A 15809-nucleotide genomic window follows, 5' to 3' on the forward strand; every position below is an offset into this window, starting at 1 on the left:
TGTGCCTTGAATTCTAAATAAATCACAGACAGTGTCACCAGCAAAGCACCCCACATCTCCTCCATGCTTCATGTTGGGATCTACACATATAGATATAATCCATTCACCTACTCAAAAGACACAGCGGTGGAATCAAAATCTCAAATTTGGACTCAACAGACCAAATGACAGATTTCCACTGGTCTAATGTCCATTTCTCATGTTTCTTGGACCAAGCAAGTATCTTCTTATTGGTGTCCTTTAGTAGTGGTTTCTTTGCAGCAATTCAACCATGAAGGCTTGATTCACACAGTCTCCTCTGAACAGTTGATGTTGATGTGTCTGTTACTTGAACATTTATTCGGGATGCAATCTGAGGTGCAGTTAACTCTGCAGCAAAGGTAACTCCTTTCCTCTTTCCTGTGGAGGTCATCGTGAGAGCCAATTTCATCATAGCGCTTAATGGTTTTTGAGACTGCACTTGAAGAAACATTCAAAATTCTTCAAATGTTCCTCATTGACTGACCTTCATGTCTTAAGGTAATGATGGACTGTTACTTCTCTTTGCTTATTTGAGCTGTTCTTGCCATATTATGGGCTTGGTCTTTTACCAAATAGGTCTATCTTCTGTATACCACCCCTACCTTGTCACAACACTACTGACTTGCTCAAACACATTAAGAAGGAAAGAAATTCCACAAATTAATTTAATTTGGCACACCATTTAACAAGGCACACCTGTTCATTGAAATGCATTCCAGGTGACTACCTCATGAAGCTGGTTGTGAGAATTCCAAGAGTGTGCAAAGCTGTCATCAAAGGATGGCTACTTTGAAGAATCTCAAATATAACACTTTTTTGGTTACTACATGATTCCATATGTGTTATTTCATAGTTGTCTTCACTATTATTCTACAATGTAGAAAATAGTAAAAAAAATTATGAAAATGAGTAGATGTGTCCAAACTTTTGACTGGTACTGTATATATTTTTTAGTCAGTCTGTGTTTTGACCGCTAGTATATAAACACGCATAAGACATGGAAGAATGTATAGAATTGCAGGAAATTAGCTTTAAAAAAGTAACAAACAAAAAATCTCTGCCCAATGCAAAATGTGTAGTATTGCAAGAAATTAGCTTTACAACTGCAACATTTTCTCTCTGCCAACAAGATGAGTGTGAACAGTTGGGGTCGTATGGGTTGCGAGGTGGGGACCTTTGCCACCTAGGACATTTCTGTGACCGGACCTTCTCAAATAGTACTTGAGTACCCCTGTGCTACAGCATGCAATGACATTTCAGATGATTCTGTGCTTCCAACTTTGTGGAAGGCCTTTTCTTGCACAAAGTGAGGTCCATACAGAAATGGTTTGTCGAGATCAGTGTAGAAAAACATGACTGGCCTGCACAGAGCCCTGACCTCAAATTGGAAGGACGACTGTGAGCCAGGCCTAATGGCCCAACATCAGTGCCCGACCTCACTAATGCTCTTGTGGCTGAATGGAAGTAAGTCCCTGCAGCAATGTTCCAACATCTAGTGGAAAGCCTTACCAGAAGAGTGGAGGCTGTTATAGCAGCAAAGGGGGACCACCTCCATATTAATGCACATGATTTTGGAATTATAAGTTCGACGAGCAGGTGTCCACATACGTTTGGTCATGTAGTGTACCACTGAATACAGTAATTCTCCAAAGCATTGTTGGCTCCATAGTTGTATAATCCTGGTAAGATTCATTGCTAGCTCATTAAAACAACCATTGCACTTGTCCATCAAGGTCAAGGTTATGACAGCTGTCATATCACTGTGAGCACTCACCTCGAAGGCGGATGGCTTAGACGGCTTCTCTATGGGAGACCAGGGTTCCTCTGTGGGTCTGTGCTGGGGTAGCTGCTGGGACGGCTGTAGTGGAGCCGGCTGGGGCTTCTGCACTGGCTGACCCTGAGGCTGGGAAACAAACATAAAGACTTTGAACACACAGTCAGACTGTGAGAACAGAGATTTGGTCAGTTGGTTATAGTAGATGTATCAAACAGTAAACGACTGTAGAGGTTACATCCTTATAGGTTACTTATAGCCCTAGCATTTCATCCAACTGGGTCACTTCGTTTACACTTCATCCACATCAACAATTTAATAGCAAGATGAAACAGAACTCATTCCCTCATTAAGAAGACATACTGTTTGTCCCAGTTACTGACACCAGAAAGAATTGCATCAAGCTACACTCTTTAAAAAACCTTCAACTTCCTAACTCTTTTTCATGTTCCTTGAAATACCTTGGCAGAGTGAGATCCAGTTATAGCCAAAGTATTCTCTCAGACAGTAGTTATCACAGGCCATGATGTCACTTAGGAGTGCAGCAATTGATATGGTCTGTGTTCTCTGATTGTGTGATTCTCTGTACACAGGCAGGTCTAAGGAGAGAAGTTGCTGGAGGTAGAAGATGTACCTAACCACAGATCTAGGATCAGATTACACTACCGTATCGCCACTTTTAACTTTAACCATTATGGGGATTAAAAATAGGCCGTGGCTGCGGAACCATAAATAACCAACCTGTTCCGCCCCCATCCCGCCCTGCCCCGCCCCCCCTGGATCCCCTGGAAAGCTTTGTATCAAGTTCTGGATACCCCTTTATGGAACATGTGTGGCTTTGTCAATCGAGAATTATAAAGTTTTCTAAAATGTCCATGCACATCCATGCAGCGTCTGCATGCCAACCATTTGATTTCAATCAGTTACATGGGAATATGTATTTAGATCATTTCAGTTATGTACAGTGTTTCGAATTATGTCCAGTGGAATAAATTTAGAGCAGATGGTGTTAACTTCTTATGGCTGGGGGCAGTATTGAGTAGCTTGGATGAATAAGGTGCCCAGAGTAAACTGCCTGCCATGCAGACCCAGTTGCTAATATATGCATATTATTAGTATATTTGGATAGAAAACACTCTGAAGTTTCTAAAGTTTCTAGTTTCTGTTTGAATGATGTCTGTGAGTATAACAGAACTCATGGCAGGCAAAAACGTGAGAAAAAATCCAACCAGGAAGTGGGAAATCTGAGGTTTGTAGTTTTTCAACTCTTTGCCTATCGAATATACAGTGTCTATGGGGTCAAATTGCACTTCCTAAGGCTTCCACTAGATGTCAACAGTCTTTAGAACCTTGTTTGATGCTTCTACTGTGAAGGAGGGGGAAATGGGAGCTGAATGAGTCAGTGGTCTGGCAGAGTGGCATGAGCTGGTCACGGGCGTTCATGTGAGTTAGCTTGCGTTCCATTGCATTTCTAAAGACAAAGAAATTCTCCGGTTGGAACATTATTGAAGATTTATGATAAAAACATCCTAAAGATTGATTCTATACATCGTTTGACATGTTTCTACGAACTGTAATATTACTTTTCTTCTGAACTTTCGCCTGGACCTGCCAGCGCATTGTGAGTTTGGATTTGTGAACTGAACGTACTAACAAAAAGGACGTATTTGGACATAAATGATGCATTGATGCAAATGATGCAAATGATGCAAATCAAGCATTTATTGTGGAACTGGGATTCCTGGGAGTGCATTTTGATGAAGATCATCAAAGGTAAGTGAATATTTATAACGCTATTTCTGACTTCTGTTGACTCCAACATGGCAGATATCTGTATGACTTGATTTGTTGTCTGAGTGCCGTACCCAGATTATTGCATGGTGTGCTTTTTCCGTAAAGTTCTTTTGAAATCTGACACAGCGGTTGCTTTAAGGAGAAGAATATATCTAATTCTGTGCATAACACGTGTATCTTATATTAAAGTTTATGATTACTATTTCTGTAAATTGATGTGGCTCTCTGCAAAATCACCGGATGTTTTGGAAGCAAAACATTACTGAACGTAACGCACCAATGTAAACAGATTTTTTTATATAAATATGCACTTTATCGAACAAAACATACATGTATTGTATAACATGAAGTCCTATGAGTGTCATCTGATGAAGATCAAAGGTTAGTGATTCATTTCTCTATTTGTGCTTTTTGTGACTCCTCTCTTTGGCTGGAAAAATGGCTGTGTCTTTCTGTGACGAGGTGCTGACCTAACAATCGTTTGGTGTGCTTTCGCTGTAAAGCCTTTTTGAAATTGGACACTGGTGGGATTAACAACAAGTTTCTTTAAAATGGTGTGAAATACTTCTATGTTTGAGGTATTTTAATTATGAGATTTCTGTTGTTTTTAATTTGGCACCCTGCACTTTCACTGGCTGTTGTTGCAAGCCATAAGAAGTTAACTGTAGCATACCTGTGATTTGTTTCAATCAAAGTACATCTTTTTTTGGTCGGCACTATTGAGTTGTGGCTGCATGAAAGAAAAACAAGCACCTTTTGCCAGAGTAGCTTCGGGACCTTTAAGCTCCGAAAAAGAAAATTAAAAAACCTGGGTCCCGAAAAAATATCTGACCCTGTATCAATGAGTTGACTTTTACCTAATCTAGAGGAATCCAAGCTATGACCTCCTGAGGAAATGCAATAAGCCTCCACGCTGTGAAGCATTACACACCACAAGAGGTTAACAGGCATAATCAGTATCACAAGACGCCTGGCCCCGTGGGGGACTCTACTGTGGCAGATTGGAAACAAAGCTTTATTTTCTTCGCATTATGAGACGCCAGGCTCAATTTGCACCAGATCTGGGACATGGTGACAAGAGCCATTCAAAACTTCAGCCCAGACAAACACAGTCCACTCTAAATCATTCAAGGTATTTTAACAGACATTCAGTGCTCTCAGGGCCTCACACTCACACACACATGTATGGGCAGTTAAAAGAGTTTCCTTATTAATTTCAGTAAGATAATAAATTACCCAGGGAACACATGCATCACAAACAGCAATACTAACACTTGACCACCCGGTAGTTCATGGTAAACAAACACTTTCTTCATGTTATTTTGCTTGTTCAAAAAATTCTCGCAATTAAGAAGGAAACCGGAAATACACCTGGTGTGGGTGTGCCATTGTACCAGTGACCACATTAACAAGTTCCTGAATACCTGGCGTGAGATGCTTGATTGATTGAATTCATTAGATCATTAAAAGTCGTAGCTTGAGACAACATTACATACATTAAAAATGAACATAAAAACACCTGGAGGCTTATTTTCATTGTGCTCTCAGCTGAGAGGCATTCCAGGGTATTGACACAAACTAATCCTCATAGGAAAAAGATTAGGTGAATGCTGTCACAAGTAGCTCGAGGGCAGCCCACCCCCACACTAGTGAATACAACACATAGTTCTGAGGCTAAGCCACAAATCTTTTGAAAACTTAAATGAAAAACAAGTTGTTTTACAATCAGCAATTTTGAATCTAACTTCAAGAAAATATGTGCAACAGTGCTACCGTTCAACAGAAACACTATGTCCAGGTGCCATCTAAATTCCAGTGTGTAGTAATGCTGCATGTTAAATTAAAAAGGGTGTGAGGCTTTACCTGACTCTGGACCTCTGATGTGGTGCTCTGTCCAGGCTCAAAGTCAAATATGCTCCTGGGCTGTGGAGGGTGCCCCCATCGGTCTGAAAGCGTATCTTCAACCCCCAGCTCACTCCTGAAACACAATCCCCAACATACACGCAAACAACTTATATCATGGATTCATTGTCAGTGCCTGTAGGAACAGATCCAAACTTGTCTATCCGGCACTTGTTTTTGTCTCTCCCCCAACTCCTTGCATTTGGACTGGGTTAGAATTCACACATATAGCCATTCACCCAAGTTGCATGTACCTCGTGTTTCACAATGACTGATCACATGCATCTGATGTGCTGTGAACTTGGTCATGGTTATACAGTAGTAGAAACAAACACATCTTAACATTATCAACAGGAATTCTACTGTCGTTTTAAATAAGGAGGTTGAACATGAACTCGCACAGTCGCCTTCATCAGTCTCTCAGTCTCACCAGTCAGGGAGGGCTCCATAATTGTCCATATGGGTCAGAGTCTCCTGCCCACTGGCTGAGTCAGCAGCGAGGGCCCGGCTCCCTTAAGATCAGTAGAAATGAGTGTTAGGAAATACTGGTCATCTAAATAGAGTAGATTTGTTAAAGTTCAGAACATGAAACCTGATATTTCCTCTGCACTCACTTTCAGCAGACCATCGCTCAGAGTCCTCGTCAGTTTCTATCAAATGGGCAAAGACAGCAAAGAGAAACAGGGATTTAGATAACAGTAATCATAGTAAGCCCTCCCCCCATTGAGAGGAGGTCTGTAACATGTACGCTGGGAGTCGGGAAACACATTCAGGGAGTGACTTTTAATAATAAATAACATAAGGAACAAACAAGAAACATGAGTAGCGTACAGACATGAAACACAGAACAGAAACAATAAAAATATATATATTTAACCTTTATTAACTAGGCAAGCCAGTTAGGAACAAACTCTTATTTACAATGACGGCCTACACCGGCCAAACCTGGGCGACACTGGGTCAATTGTGCTGCGCCCTATGGGACTCCCAATCACAGCCGGTTATGATACAGCCTAGATTCAAACCAGGATGTCTGCAGTGACGCCTCTAGCACTGAGATGCAGTGCCTTAGACTGCTGCGCCACTCAGGAGCCCCAAATAACGCCTAGGGAAAGAACCAAAAGGAGAGACATATATAGGGAAGGTAATCAGGCAGGTGATTGAGTCCAGGTGAGTCTGATGATGCGCTGATGCGCGTAACGATGGTGACAGGTGTGTGTAATAATGAGCAGCCTGACGACCTCAAGTGCCGGGGAGGGAGTATACATGATAGTACCTCCTCCCTTATGAGCAGCTCCAGCCGCAGGACGCCGACCTGAGGGACGGTACCGAGGAGCAGGCCGGACACTTCTGCCGAGGCGCGGGAACCTGTCGAGCCGGCCGAGGCGCGGGAACCTGACAAGCCGGCCGAGGCATGGGAACTGGGAACCTGACGGGCCGGCCGAGGGAAGCTGACGAACCGGCCAGGGGAAGCTGACGAACCGGCCAGGGGAAGCTGACGAACCGGCCCGAGGGCGACGAGCAGGGCCGAGGCGCGGGAAGCTGACGAGCTGACCGTGGAAGGGGAGCCCGACGTGACGAACCGGCCTGAGGCAGGGGAGCCTGGCATACCGGACGAGGCGGGGGAGCCAGAGGCATTGGAGCCTGCCGAGCCAACCAAATCTTTTGAACCTGACGAGCCAGCTGAGGCATCCTCGGTAGACTCGGCAACGGACTCTTGACGGGACAACCAGGTCTTGTAAACCTGACGAACCTGCTGAGGCATCCCCGGTAGCTCCGGTAGTGGCCCTCAAACATGACGTCATCTACACTCACAAAAAAAAAACACACAAAAAAATCTCCCTGATGCTCCCCTTTGGTGAGGCGTTATTCTGTCACGTGTACACTGGGAGTCGGGAAGCAAGTTCAGGGAGTGACTTTTAATAATAAATAACACAAGGAACAAAACAAGAAACATGAGTAGCGTTCAGACATGAAACAACGCCTAGGAAAAGAACCAAAGGGAGTGACATACAGTGCCTTGAGAAAGTATTCGGCCCCCTTGAACTTTGCGACCTTTTGCCACATTTCAGGCTTCAAACATAATGATATAAAACTGTATTTTTTGTGAAGAATCAACAACAAGTGGGACACAATCATGAAGTGGAACGACATTTATTGGATATTTCAAACTTTTTTAACAAATCAAAAACTGAAAAATTGGGAGTGCAAAATTATTCAGCCCCTTTACTTTCAGTGCAGCAAACTCTCTCCAGAAGTTCAGTGAGGATCTCTGAATGATCCAATGTTGACCTAAATGACTAATGATGATAAATACTATCCACCTGTGTGTAATCAAGTCTCCGTATAAATGCACCTGCACTGTGATAGTCTCAGAGGTCCGTTAAAAGCGCAGAGAGCATCATGAAGAACAAGGAACACACCAGGCAGGTCCGAGATACTGTTGTGAAGAAGTTTAAAGCCGGATTGGGATACAAAAAGATTTCCCAAGCTTTAAACATCCCAAGGAGCACTGTGCAAGCGATAATATTGAAATAGGAGTATCAGACCACTGCAAATCTACCAAGACCTGGCCGTCCCTCTAAACTTTCAGCTCATACAAGGAGAAGACTGATCAGAGATGCAGCCAAGTGGCCCATGATCACTCTGGATGAACTGTAGAGATATACAGCTGAGGTGGGAGACTCTGTCCATAGGACAACAATCAGTCGTATATTGCACAAATCTGGCCTTTATGGAAGAGTGGCAAGAAGAAAGCCATTTCTTAAAGATATCCATAAAAAGTGTTGTTTAAAGTTTGCCACAAGCCACCTGGGATACACACCAAACATGTGGAAGAAGGTTCTCTGGTCAGATGAAACCAAAATTGAACTTTTTGGCAACAATGCAAAACGTTATGTTTGGTGTAAAAGCAACACAGCTCATCACCCTGAACACACCATACCCACTGTGAAACATGGTGGTGGCAGCATCATGGTTTGGGCCTGCTTTTCTACAGCAGGGACAGGGAAGATGGTTAGAATTGATGGGAAGATGGATGGAGCCAAATACAGGACCATTCTGGAAGAAAACCTGATGGAGTCTGCAAAAGACCTGAGACTGGGACGGAGATTTGTCTTCCAACAAGACAATGATCCAAAACATAAAGCAAAATCTACAATGGAATGGTTCAAAAATAAACATATCCAGGTGTTAGAATGGCCAAGTCAAAGTCCAGACCTGAATCCAATCGAGAATCTGTGGAAAGAACTGAAAACTGCTGTTCACAAATGCTCTCCATCCAACCTCACTAAGCTCGAGCTGTTTTGCAAGGAGGAATGGGAAAAAATTTCAGTCTCTCGATGTGCAAAACTGATACCCCAAGCGACTTACAGCTGTAATCTCAGCAAAAGGTGGCGCTACAAAGTATTAACTTAAGGGGGCTGAATCATTTTGCACACCCAATTTTTCAGTTTTTGATTTGTTAAAAAAGTTTGAAATATCCAATAAATGTCGTTCCACTTCATGATTGTGTCCCACTTGTTGTTGATTCTTCACAAAAAAATACAGTTTTATATCTTTATGTTTGAAGCCTGAAATGTGGCAAAAGGTCGCAAAGTTCAAGGGGGCCGAATAGTTTCTCAAGGCACTGTATATAGGGAAGGTAATCAGGCAAGTGATTGAGTCCAGATGAGTCTATTGATGCGCTGATATGCGTAACAATGGTGACAGGTGTGCGTAATAATGAGCAGCCTGATGAACTCGAGCACCGTAGAGGGAGTATACGTGACACGGTCATGTAGATGAGGAACATCCACCCATTTGCTCTGTTAATTTGTGATCATCTCAAACCTTTAACTCATAATTATGATGCTATATTCTATTCAGTTGTTGCATTCCAATGCCATTATCTTTGATATGTGAGTAGTGCAAATAATTTGTGGTCTGTCAAAAGAATCCATCACCTGCACAATAATCAGGTTGGTACCTGATCATACACAATATTACACTCCCACAGTGGTGGGACTGGGCCTCTGAGGAAAGATCAGTAGCTGTGATACCTGTTGGGGTTTAAAAGCCAACTGCCTGGAGAGTGGTGACACCTGAGAATCAGTTTTAAACCAAGATCCATCCTGGACATTCCGGTCATCCCACCCTGAGTATCACTAAGCATACACATAACCATGAATAGACTACTGATATACAACTGGAGATAAGGACCGGTATAAAGGAATAGTCTACTGATATACAACTGGAGATAAGGACCGGTATAAAGGAATAGACTACTGATATACAACTGGAGATAAGGACCGGTATAAAGGAATAGACTACTGATATACAACTGGAGATAAGGACCGGTATAAAGGAATAGACTACTGATATACAACTGGAGATAAGGACCGGTATAAAGGAATAGACTACTGATATACAACTGGAGATAAGGACCGGTATAAAGGAATAGACTACTGATATACAACTGGAGATAAGGACCGGTATAAAGGAATAGACTACTGATATACAACTGGAGATAAGGACCGGTATAAAGGAATAGACTACTGATATACAACTGGAGATAAGGACCGGTATAAAGGAATAGACTACTGATATACAACTGGAGATAAGGACCGGTATAAAGGAATAGACTACTGATATACAACTGGAGATAAGGACCGGTATAAAGGAATAGACTACTGATGGAGATAAGGACCGGTATAAAGAATAGACTACTGATATACAACTGGAGATAAGGACCTGGGTATAAAAGGAATAGACTACTGATATACAACTGGAGATGGAGATAAAAGGAATAGACTACTGATATACAACTGGAGATAAGGACCGGTATAAAGGAATAGACTACAACTGGATGAGGACCGGTATGAAAGATGTAGGATGGAGTTAGTTATGTAGAGAAGTTGGAATGACTGGGTATAGATATCAAAATGGCTTGACCGTTCTCTCCTCTCCTTGGAATAATTTGCACCCTGGATCAGCTTTCTGGAGGCTGACATTGACAGAAAGGAATTGTCTGTGTGGGCTGGTGTGTGTGAGAGAAGGGGCGAGGGAGGAGGGGTCATACCTTCTGGCTTCTTGTGGATCTGTCTGAACATGCTCCTGTACCAGTCTTTGGGCTGGTTCACACTCTGGTGCGAGAAAAGGGAAAATGACAAAAACATGTTTGTAGACATAGAAGTTAGTAGATTCAGAAGTTTCAGAGTACATAAATTAGAACATTTTGGCTCCACATAAATGACAACTAGGAGCAGACCAAGGAGTTTTTTCTGTGTGAGTGACCAATTTAGGATAAACTCTGGGCCCTAGGACCATATGTGTATAGTGACTCTTGAGCTCCACTGACGAATGCTGCTGTACACTATGTGTATCTTACTGATCTGGAGGCGATGGGCATCCCTGTCTCATCCACTGGGCCGATCCCAGAGAATTTGATAAGGCGCTCCTCCCTCGTAGCAGCCCTCCGCGGCAGAGTGGAAGAGCCCCTGGTCTGGACTCCATTAGACAGACCCCCTGTTACAGAGAGAGAGGACAGCACAGGTCTGTTATCAAAGGCAGTTTAAACTGTCCTCATTCTTCTTCTACATTTCAGCTGAGTAACAGTATGAACATTCAAGCTGCCTTCACCATCATTGCCACTGGGTGGCCATAGAGTGCCACTGTGAAAATGGAGTTTGATTTAATTTATGAAACACTTTTGTTAATTGTGTGGTTAATATCCTACATAATATCATTTATTTTAGGGTGATAATAACATCCTTGTAAAGGCTTGATTGAAGCTGGTTATAAAAAAGATCTGTCCTTAAGTGGTACATAAAGCTTTGACACATGAACAAATATTATCACAAGATTCAACCCATGCTCTACTTGGCCTAAACACTGGGAAGAGACTACATCACATACAGTATTAGTCATGTCTCCCTTGAGGGTACTACTTTCAGGCCTTCATGGTCGAATTGCTGCAAAGATACCACTATTAAAAGGACATCAATAAGAAGAGGAGAAACACGGCCAATGGACATTAGAACCGTGGACATTTGTCTTTTGGTCTGATTTGAGATTTTTGGTCTCCAACTGCCGTGTCTATGTGAGACGCAGAGTAGGTGAACGGATTATCTCCGCATGTGTGGTTCCACCATGAAGCATGGAGGAGGAGGTGTAATGGTGTGGGTGTGCTTTGCTGGTGACAGTCTAATTTATTTAGAATTCTAGGCACACTTAACCAGCATGGCTACCACAGTATTCTGTAGCGATATGTCATCCCATCTGGTTTGCGCTTAGTGAGACTATCATTTGTTTTACAACAGGACAATGACCCAAAACACACCTCCTGGCTGTGTAAGGGCTATTTGACCAAGAAGGAGAGTGATGGTGCTGCATCAGATGACCTGGCCTCCCCAAACACCCGACCTCAAACCAATTGAGATGGTTTGGGATGAGTTGGAACACTGAGTTAATTAAGAAAAAGTAGTCAACAAGTGTTGGAAAAGCATTCCTCATGATGCTGGTTGAGAGAATGCCAAGAGTGTGCAAAGATGTCATGAAGGCAAAGGGTGGCTACTTTGAAAATCTAAATCTAAAATATATTTTGATTTATTTAACACTTTTGGATTACTAAACGTTTCCGTTATTTCATAGTTTTCTGCAATGTAGAAAATAGTAAAAATAAAGAAAAACCCTTGAATGAGTAGGTGTGTCCAAACTTTTGACTGGTACTGTATATTTTCCATAAACAAAAATATTGTATTGTCACACCCTGGCCTTTTATTCTCTAATTTGGTTAGGTCGGGGTGTGACTAGGGTGGGTACTCTAGTTTTTCTATTTCTATGTTGGCCTGGTATGGTTCCCAATCAGAGGCAGCTGTCTATCGTTGTCTTTGATTGGGGATCATATTTAGGCAGCATTGTCCCACTGGGTTTGTGTGAGATCTTGTTTTTTGGTTTGTTGCCTGTAAGCACGCCATTAGCTTCACATTTCGTTTGCTGTTTATATTTTTTTGTGAGTTTAATTCTGAATTAACATGTGGAACTCTACGTATGCTGCGCCTTGGTCAGTTAATTCCACAAACGATCGTGACATGTATTTTCAGCATTTTGAAGCTGGTGTACAATACCGAAAGTAAACGACTCAAAAACAAAAGTTAATAACTGGAAGCATAGAAAAAGCACACATAGAACCAATCTACCGCTTCTTAGACTTGCTTTCAATGAGAATGACAGATTTATGACAAACCATTTCTTTGTGAATTTGGTCGGTTTGCCCAAAAAGTTACACATTGCAGCTTTAAATCTTTAGGGATAGGGGGCAGCATTTTCACTTTGGATGAATTGCGTGCCCATAGTGAACTGCCTCCTATTCTGTCCTAGATGCTAATATTATTATTACTATTGGATAGAAAACACTCTGACGTTTCTAAAACAGTTTGAATTATGTCTGAGTATAACAGAACTCATATGGCAGGCAAACTTCCAAACAGGAAGTGGAAATTCTGGGGCTGGTTGATTTTCAACTATTCGCCTATTCACATCCCAGTAAGATATGGATCTGTTTGCACTTCCTACGCCTTCCACTAGATGTCAACAGTCAGTAGAACGTGGAATGAAGCCTCTAGTGTGTGGGGCAGGATGGCAGCTATTTGAGTCAGTGGCCTGGCAGAATGCCAGTTCCTGGTCAGGCACATTTCTCATGATATCGCCATACGTTCCATAACTCTGTAGACAAAAACGAATGCTCAGGTTGGAATGTTATTGGATATATACACTGCTCAAAAAAATAAAGGGAACACCTAAATAACACATCCTAGATCTGAATGAATGAAATATTCTTATTAAATGTTTTTTTCTTTACATATTTCTTTACATACATGTGCTGACAACAAAATCACACACAAATTATCAATGAAAATCAAATTTATCAACCCATGGAGGTCTGGATTTGGAGTCACACTCAAAATTAAAAGTGGAAAACCACACTACAGGCTGATCCAATTTTGATGTAATGTCCTTAAAACAAGTCAAAATGAGGCTCAGTAGTGTGTGTGGCCTCCACGTGCCTGTATGACCTCCCTACAACGCCTGGGCATGCTCCTGATGAGGTGGCGGATGGTCTCATGAGGGATCTCCTCCCAGACCTGGACTAAAGCATCCGCCAGTTCCTGGACAGTCTGTGGTGCAATGTGGCGTTGGTGGATGGATTTGCCAATCTTGGTGTTCTCTGGCAAATGCCAAACGTCCTGCACGGTGTTGGGCTGTAAGCACAACCCCCACCTGTGGACATCGGGCCCTCATACCACCCTCATGGAGTCTGTTTCAGACCGTTTGAGCAGACACATGCACATTGTGGCCTGCTGGAGGTCATTTTGCAGGTTTCTGGCAGTGCATGTATTGTGTAACATGATGTCCTATGAGTGCCATCTGATGAAGATTATCAAAGGTTAGTGATTAATTGTATCTCTATTTCTGCTTTTGTGACTATCTTTGGCTGGGAAAAATGGCTGTGTTTTTCTGAATTTGGTGGTGAGCTAACAAATGTTGTGTTTTCGCTGTAAAACATTTTAAAAATCGGACATGATGGGTAGATTAACAAGATGTTTATCTTTCATTTGCTGTATTGGACTTGTTAATGTGTGAAAGTTAAATATTTAAAAAAAAAAATATTTTGGAATTTCCGCGCTGCCTTTTCAGCGGAATGATGGGGGGGGGGGTTAAACATGATACATATTTAAATCAAACTCAAACTGTGATGCTCTATATTATAATTTCAAGACAATTCTAATCTTACCATTTGATTGAGCAGGGCCATAGTATGATCCAAAACAAAGGGGGTCAGTAAGAGGGCCACTCCCATTGACCTCAGAGACCTAGGATGGAAACCCAGTCAGTCCAATATTAGCATTAGTTGGAGAGCATTTGACTGAGTATTGTCGCAGTCAAATGGAAAATTAACAACTTAGTGTGTAGTGCAGGATACATTAGCATATATTGCATTATCCAACACAAAGACAGGACCACCATCAATATCCAGTACATTCCATTCCAGTGGCATAACATTGAACCTGTGATACTAGACAATTCCACAGGGAGAAGCAGCAGTCTGATGAATATGACATGTGGTCTCTAACCCTAACCCAACTAGTAACCTCAGACAAACAGCTGTTATCATTGCAGTGCTACAATAACCAGTTGTATCTCCTTGAGAGAGTGTTGCTTACCTTAATTTGCTCCACAGGTGGCAGTCTTGTGGAACGGAAGGGGCTGAGAGGGGGGGTGGGGAGCTCCAGGGAGATGACCACCACCTCCTGGGTCAGGTCTGGAGGGGACAGGTGATGCTGCTGACTGGAGGGACCATCATCAGAGAAGACGATACAAGAGCCATTCAGATGGTCCCGGACTTCCACACGATGCTACATGAGAGACAGTAGAACACTAGATCTAAATACAGCCATGTCATGTGTCAGTGGGTCATGTCATGTTGAGATGATCACTTCAACCTGTCTCTCTGTGAATGTTTATGTTCATTCTCTCTCTCTCTCTCTCTCCTGGTGAAAAGGCCTCGAATTTAACTAAAGCAGAGTAGCAGAAGGAAGTGCTGTTCCATCCACTTCATCATCTTCCTTGCAGAGGCTGGAGAAAAGGCCCATTCAGGACCTAAATCAGGGGGCTGAAATAGGAGAGGCACATTATAAACCCATTAAACATCCATTCAGCTGGGCTGCGTATTCTCCAACCAGGGGGCGTGGCCCAGGCCGAGGGGGTTGGAAAGGGGTTGCTGATGTTGACCACAGTGAAAGTGCACCACAGTTAGCGATGCTCCCAAAGCCCTCCCCTGCTCTCTTCCTTTCCGTAGCGGGTCCGCCCCCCCCCCTTGCTGCCCAAAACCACCCATCCTATCCAACTCCTGTGTGTTTGAATGCATAAGGGGGGCATTTGAGCTCTCCAGTGTGGACTCTGGGGGTCATGGGAAGTTCCTGTGCCTCTTAAACAGGGTGAAACTGTATCTAGTTAAATCAGAGAGATGCCATTGTGGAGCCAGGACTGGGGCATTTTCATGGAAATTCTAGCCCGTCCATAAATAGCTGTTATTTTCATTCTACCTTGTACGTGTTAGTGTTTTTCCTTGTTGTTTAGCATATTTAAAAAGGCCTCCCTCTGTGTGCTGTTCATGCCAACTCTGCCAAGGCAGACTTCAAAGATAAGAATTATTGGCTCTGACAGAGCATATCTTTTTCTTTTTAACTTCTCTAGCAAACCTTCAATGCTTTGAGTCTGCCTGAATATGTTACTTCATAGAATTCAGATCTACTAAGGATCTAGCTCTCTTCCTGTG

The 15809-nt window shown here is 42.6% G+C and overlaps 1 protein-coding gene across 4 annotated transcripts in view; it reads right to left on the reverse strand.

The window, feature by feature from the left end:
- The window catches only part of LOC135541619 (vinexin-like), a 51569-nt gene that overhangs the window by 18191 nt on the left and 17569 nt on the right, over positions 1-15809 (reverse strand). For all 4 annotated transcript variants that reach the window (XM_064967949.1, XM_064967941.1, XM_064967926.1 and 1 more), the window contains exons 3-10: positions 14695-14886; positions 14265-14343; positions 10860-10996; positions 10551-10614; positions 6106-6141; positions 5922-6003; positions 5453-5567; positions 1796-1924 (exon numbers count right to left, since the gene is read on the reverse strand). In XM_064967949.1, the coding sequence (XP_064824021.1) occupies positions 1796-1924; positions 5453-5567; positions 5922-6003; positions 6106-6141; positions 10551-10614; positions 10860-10996; positions 14265-14343; positions 14695-14886 (834 nt within the window). The remainder of the gene's footprint in view (positions 1-1795; positions 1925-5452; positions 5568-5921; positions 6004-6105; positions 6142-10550; positions 10615-10859; positions 10997-14264; positions 14344-14694; positions 14887-15809) is intronic.

The sequence above is a fragment of the Oncorhynchus masou genome, chromosome 1 (genome assembly GCF_036934945.1).
Source record: "Oncorhynchus masou masou isolate Uvic2021 chromosome 1, UVic_Omas_1.1, whole genome shotgun sequence".
Taxonomy (NCBI): domain Eukaryota; kingdom Metazoa; phylum Chordata; class Actinopteri; order Salmoniformes; family Salmonidae; genus Oncorhynchus; species Oncorhynchus masou.